The 6,634-nt window shown below is 45.6% G+C and overlaps 2 protein-coding genes across 2 annotated transcripts; both read right to left on the bottom strand.

The window, feature by feature from the left end:
• Window positions 1-3,215: 3,215 nt before the first annotated feature.
• LOC132029481 (uncharacterized) lies at window positions 3,216-4,956 on the bottom strand. Its single transcript, XM_059418728.1, has one exon. It carries the CDS (start codon window positions 4,038-4,040, stop codon window positions 3,216-3,218), a length of 825 nt encoding a protein of 274 aa, XP_059274711.1. The 5' UTR covers window positions 4,041-4,956.
• A 198-nt stretch (window positions 4,957-5,154) lies between these two features.
• On the bottom strand, window positions 5,155-5,859 carry LOC132029480 (uncharacterized). Its single transcript, XM_059418727.1, has one exon. The coding sequence runs from the start codon at window positions 5,857-5,859 to the stop codon at window positions 5,155-5,157; it is 705 nt and encodes a 234-aa protein (XP_059274710.1).
• Window positions 5,860-6,634: the final 775 nt, after the last annotated feature.

The following is a 6,634-nucleotide window of genomic DNA, read 5'->3' as shown; positions in this document are numbered from 1 at the left end:
CTGTGGTCGATAAGCTGTGGAATTTCGGTGGGCAATCTTAAACTTTTCACAAGTCTCTCTCATAAGATCGTTGTTGAGATTGGCTGCATTATCTGTGATAATTGACTTTGGAATCCCAAATCGGCAAACTATATTGTTGCGAACAAAATCTGCTACCACCTTCTTTGTTACAGCCTTGTACGTTGAAGCTTCGACCCATTTAGTGAAATAATCGATGGCCACCAAGATGAAGCGATGCCCATTTGATGCAGGGGGTTCGATAGGTCCAATCACATCCATGCCCCAAGCGGCGAACGGCCAAGGGGAACCCATTACATTGAGCTCATTTGGGGGAACTCGAATGAAATCTCCGTGAACTTGACATTGATGACACTTTTGTACATAGCGAATGCTGTCTCTTTCCATAGTCATCCAAAAGTATCCCGCTCTCAGAATCTTCTTTGCCAAAGTGAATCCGTTCATGTGAGGTCCACATGTCCCTGCGTGTACTTCTTCTAACAACCTCGTCGCCTCTGTGGCATCCACACATCTTAGCAATCCCAGATCTGAAGTCCTCCTATATAGGATTTCTCCGTTAAGGAAGAAGTGATTTGCCATTCTCCTCAAGGTCCGCTTCTGTTTGTTAGTTGCATTTTCCGGATATTCTCTCGTCTCGAGCAACTTCTTAATGTCGTAGTACCATGGCTGGCCATCCAATTCTTCATCGACATGAAAATAATATGCTTGCTGATCGTGTATTTCTACCTTGATAGGGTCGATGTAATTCTTGTCCGGATGTTGGATCATTGATGACAATGTCGCAAGGGCATCAACAAACTCATTTTGGATTCGAGGGACATGCTTGAAGTCAATCTCTCTGAACTGCTTGCACAACTCCTTCACGCAATGTAAGTATGGAAGAATTTTGACATTCTTGGTGGCCCATTCTCCTAGTACATGATGAACTAATAGGTCGGAATCGCCTATTACCAAAAGTTCTTTGATGTTCATATCAACTGCCATCCTAAGCCCAAGGATGCAAGCTTCGTATTCTGCCATATTGTTCGTGCAGGGAAATCTGATCTTTGCCGAGATAGGGTAGTGCTGACCTGTCTCGGAAACCAAAACTGCTCCTATATTCCGACTCCTTTGAAATTTGACGCTCCGTCAAAGAACATCCTCCATCCTGAGTAAGGCTCTGAAATATCTTCTCCTGCGAACAGTACTTCCTCATCAGGAAAATAGGTTGTAAGCGGCTTGTATTCATTGTCTACCGGGTTCTCTGCAAGGTGATCCGCCAATGCTTGTCCCTTGACGGCCTTCTGAGTTACGTACACGATATCAAACTCACTTAACAAAATCTGCCATTTTGCTAATTTCCCCGTAGGCATCGGCTTCTGGAAGATGTATTTGAGTGGATCCATCCTTGAGATCAAGTACGTGGTGTACGCAGATAGGTAGTGCCTCAACTTTTGTGCGATCCAAGTCAAAGCACAGCACGTGCGTTCCAACAAAGTGTACCTCGCCTCGTACGGTGTGAATTTCTTGCTTAGGTAGTAAATGGCTTGCTCCTTTTTCCCCGTCTCATCGTGTTGTCCCAACACACATCCAAACGCACCATCCAGTACGGACAAGTACAGCAATAGAGGTTTTCCCGGTTCTGGCGGGACCAATACGGGTGGATTGGACAAGTACTCCTTGATTCTGTCGAAGGCCTTCTGACACTCTTCTGTCCATTTTGTGGCAGCATCTTTCTTCGACTTAAATATGGGTTCACAAATCACCGTTGACTGTGCGATGAATCGACTAATGTAATTGAGCCTTCCGAGGAAACTCATTACATCTTTCTTGCTCTTCGGGGGAGGCAAGTCTTGGATTGCCTTGATTTTTGAAGGATCCAACTCTATACCTTTTACTCGCTAACAATGAATCCCAATAATTTTCCAGCGGGAACTCCAAATGCACATTTTATTGGATTCAACTTCAAGTCGTACCTCTGCAATCGTTCAAAGAACTTCCTTAGGTCAGTAAAATGATCTGAACTCCTTCGAGATTTGATAATGACATCGTCCACGTAGACTTCGATCTCCTTATGAATCATATCATGGAACAAAGTAGTCATGGCCCTCATGTAGGTCGCCCCGGCATTCTTGAGGCCAAATGGCATTACTCGGTAGCAGTACACTCCCCATGGAGTGGTAAACGCCGTCTTTTCTGCATCATCCTCATGCATCAAAATCTGATGATATCCTGCAAAGCAATCGACAAATGATTGCAACTCATGTTTTGCACAGTTATCGATGAGTATGTGGATGTTCGGAAGAGGGAAGTCATCCTTAGGACTAGCTTTGTTGAGATCCCGATAATCCACACATATCCTGATTTTTCCGTCCTTCTTTGGAACGGGCACAATGTTGGCCAACCAGGAAGGGTAGTTTGTAACCCTCACGACATTTGCTTCAATCTTGCTTGGTGACTTCCTCTTTGATCGTTAAACTCAAATCGGGCTTGAACTTCCTTGGCTTTTGCTTGATCGGCGGGCGGGTGGGATCAGTTGGTAGCCTATGAGAGACGATGTCGGTGCTCAGCCCGGGCATGTCGTCGTAGGACCAAGCAAATACGTCGACATACTGCTTAAGCAATTCCAACAATTCTTGCTTCCGTTCAGCTTCTAAGTGTATGCTGATCCGAGTTTCCTTCACTGTTTCGTCGTCTCCCAAGTTAACTATCTCAGTTTCATCCAAGTTCGGTTTCTTTTGATTCTCGAGTTGCTCGATCTCTTGCGGAAGATTCTCAGGCATCATGCTTTCGTCGTATTCCTCGTAATCTTGTTCGTCGTTTGTACTTTGCTCAATGGTTTCGTTACATGTCATAATCATAGAATGAATATTTTTACTAGTTTGAGTCTCTGAAAAAGAAAGGCGAGTATAAGTAAGATATGATATTTTAATAGAAAAATAAAAATGCATTTTCATTAAAGAAGCATTCAATGCTTTTAAAGAAAGAGGCGGATGACAAAAGAGCACAGGCATGATTCAAGCCTCAATTGATCATGCTATTTTGAAAACAAACTACAATTCCACACTACCAAGACTCCGGCGAACCAAGGATGGGGCCGACGGTCCAATTACGCAAAGATCTCTCTGGTTCGGCATCACGAATAGTCGGTGTCTCGGCATACGCCGGTTCCCCACAATACTCCTCGATCATTGTCACGAACAGGTTCTCCATTCCTTCTATGATATCTTCATCGACCTCCGCACAATCATCGACCACCGGACGGGAACTTGCTCTGGCACAAAGATCCTCTTAGTGCCGCTAGTTTCTCCAAACATAGGATCATACCCGAGCCCAAAAGTACCCTTCTGCTGCTTCAGTTGGATTGGTTCAATTATGCCATCGAATTTTGGGCCTAACCCGGACTTTGGCTGGTAGCCGTACTTCAACATCTCTGACGCTACCATCTTTGCTGCGCTTGACATCTTCATTTCATCAGATCCCGCCATCTCACATATTTTTACAGCTTGCATGATTTCCACAGCATGAAAGGTGGCTCCATCTAATTCTCCCATTTCTTCAATAACCGGAATAGAGCGTTCAGAATAGACGGGGTGACCAAGTTCCCCCTGAACTACGATTTGCTCCCAGCCCCATTCGAATTTCAAACACTGATGCAAAGTGGAAGGAACGGCTCCAGCCATGTGGACCCATGGCCTTCCTAACAACAAGTTGTAAGTTGATGATATGTCCATCACTTGAAAAAGGATCGGGAATTCCACGGGCCCGATCTGCAAATGTAGACAGATTTCTCCAATGACACCCCTTTGTGTCCCGTCAAAAGCTCGGACCTTCATACGGCTTTCTTTCATTTCTCCCGTGTCCATCTTCAAACTTCTCAGGGTGTTGAGAGGGCAAATGTTACACCCTGAACCTCCATCGACAAGTACCCTAGATACAAACTTATCTCCGCACCTCACGGTGATGTGAAGTGCTTTGTTGTGTTCCGTTCCTTCTGGTGGAAGTTCATCATCGCAGAAAGAAATCTTGTTTGCTTCAACCATCTGCCCGATTGTTGCGGCCAACGTTTCACTCGTTGTCTCATTCGATATGCTTACTCCACTCAATACCTTAACTAAAGCGTCCTGTGGGCTTCAGAACTCATCAACAAGGACATGATCGATATTTGGGCAGGTGTCTTCTTCAACTGTTCCTCAACTGAATAATCTTTGGTTTGCATCTTCTTCCAAAATTCTGCTGCCTCGGCATCAGTAATGTTTTCCTTTGATGGTGCTCTTTGCCTGAACTTCCTCTGTTTAAATCCTCCGGGACATAACATCTTCCTGACCTCGTCATTCCATGGGCGACTGCGGTTTCCATCATCTTAGCCTTCCCTTTCAATTGATAGTCCCATGGGACTGCCCTAGAATCATAATCGTGCTTTCTTGCTACAACGGTGGTCACCACGAATTTTGGTTGGTATGTCCGAACAGTTACCGGCGCCTTCAACTGTACCGTGATGATGGGAGCAGTTGGGGATGTTGCGACAAATGCCTCAGTGTTTCCAACGGGCACAATGGTTCCCTCCAAGTCATATTCCTCATTAAATGATATCATATTAACTTGCTCGGTTTCCATGATTTGGTAGCGGGTTGTTGTTCACGTTCGAGGGCGTAGTGCATTGAATTGCTCCACTCTTGATTAAAGCTTCAACTTGGTTCTTCAAACCAAAGCACTCCTCGGTGTCATGTCCCTGAATTCCCGAATGATATGCGCAACGTTTGTTCCCATCAAAGTTTCGAGGAATTGGATCAGGGATTCTCCCTTCAATTGGTTGCAACAATCCTGCTGTCCTCAACCTTTCAAATAACTGGGCTAAAGGCTCGGCTATGGGGGTATAGGTTCGGGTATTTCTGACTTCGGGAGTTGGGCGAGGTCTTGGGGCATATGGTGGTCTATTTGGTGGATGGGTGCTTGGATATAGGTGTAAGGGCTTAGAGGGTTTTGGTAAGTGGGGGCTCGTGGAGGGTTGTAATGTGGTTGGGCGTTATAAGCTGGGTATGGGACATAAGGGGCATGAGCAAAGATTTGGGGTTTGTGGGGTATCGGCGAGATGACTCTCCTCGCCGGTAGTAAGGTGTGATATTGGATATGTCCTCCTTCTTCTTCTTAATTCCGCTAATGGAACCGTGATCGTATGGCTTTGCTTGCGGCTTGTAGCGCAGCCATTGATTGAATCTTTCCGGACTTGATTCCTTCCTCCAAAAAGTCTCCCATTTTGACCAAATCTGCGAACTTTTGGCCCATTGATCCCATCATCTTTTCAAAGTAGATGCCTTCCTGAGCTCGAATGAAATACTTGCTGAGCTCGCTTTCGTCCAATGGGGGCATAACTCGGGCAGCCTCAATTCTCCAACGTCTTGCGTAATCCTGGAATGATTCAGTCGCCTTCTTTTGTATGTTGCTCAGAGAAAATCTGTCTGGTGTGATCTCAGTGTTGAATCCGAAGCGATTCATGAAATCCCCAGCCATATCCTGCCAGTCGCTCCATTTGCGAGGATCTTGGCGAGTATACCAAGTGAGCGCCTCTCTTGACAAACTTCTAATAAACAATTTCATCCTCAATTTCTCGTTCCTTCCTACTCCTACTAACTTGTCGCAGTAGGCCCTCAAATGTGCATGAGGATCACCTGTCCCATCAAAAATATCAAACTTAGGAGGTTTGTACCCTACTGGCATGCCAATATCCGGGTGTATGCATAGATCATCATAATCCAAACTCTCACTTCCCCGAGTGACTCGCATGTTCCTCATTTCTTTCCTTAGACTGTGCAGCTGGTTCATGATTGATTCGTCTTCTCCTATCTTGGCATCTCTCTCCATTTCTGCATACTGATCCACCTCGAACGGGACCCTAACTGTGACAGGAGCGGTAAAGGTTGGAGCCCCGGTGCATATATCTGGTGGCACATGTTGCTCGTAGGAAGTGTCAACGTGTGTGCCCGGTATGTCTTTGCACGGTGGGGTAAGTAGGTGCGATCTCAGCCCGAGTAGGTTTGGGTTGATAGTGGGTTTTGTGAAGTATGAGTGTAGTCGGGGACGTAAGGGGTTTGTTTAGGCAAATTTGGTACATTCGCCGGAGCGACTGGAGGTAGGTTGGAAAAAGAAAGGGGTATTGGAGGTGGACGTGTGGATGGAGGGAAGTGTTCTGGAACCGGCGAATCCAAAGACGGAAAGTGAGGTGGGTTTGGGAAAGCGATCACGGTGAGATGGGTCGGTCCCGAACTTGGCGCGGCTCTCCTCTTAGTTCGTCAAGTTGTAGCTTTAGCAAGGCGATCTCTTCTTCATCGTTCGATTAATCCTCTCTCTTGAGCTTTCTGGATTTTCATTTGTTATGGAAAGATTAGCAGTTGGGTTGACTTCGTTGGTGATAGTCATTTTTCCCTTAGATCTCAAATTGTAGTGTGACTCGGCCAGTTTGAAGATCAACACAAATCAACCTCTGTTGGGGGATAAAAACTAAAATAAAGACAATTGGAAAACAAAAGTTAGTCCGGGAAGCTTTAGAAAGAGTAGAGTAACACATTTGATCACATAATTACGTCAAGTCGACGTGCAAACAAGCGTGTCCTAATTGTGGAGCCTCTTTTTGCCAGAG

Source organism: Lycium ferocissimum, chromosome 9 (assembly GCF_029784015.1).
Source record: "Lycium ferocissimum isolate CSIRO_LF1 chromosome 9, AGI_CSIRO_Lferr_CH_V1, whole genome shotgun sequence".
Taxonomy (NCBI): Eukaryota; Viridiplantae; Streptophyta; class Magnoliopsida; order Solanales; family Solanaceae; genus Lycium; species Lycium ferocissimum.
This window is presented reverse-complemented; position numbering and strand designations above follow the sequence as displayed.

Bases quoted from the DNA above. Each gene is read 5' to 3' on its own strand.
- LOC132029481 (XM_059418728.1), bottom strand. From the start codon at position 4,040: ATGGTTGAAGCAAACAAGATTTCTTTCTGCGATGATGAACTTCCACCA.
- LOC132029480 (XM_059418727.1), bottom strand. From the start codon at position 5,859: ATGGAGAGAGATGCCAAGATAGGAGAAGACGAATCAATCATGAACCAG.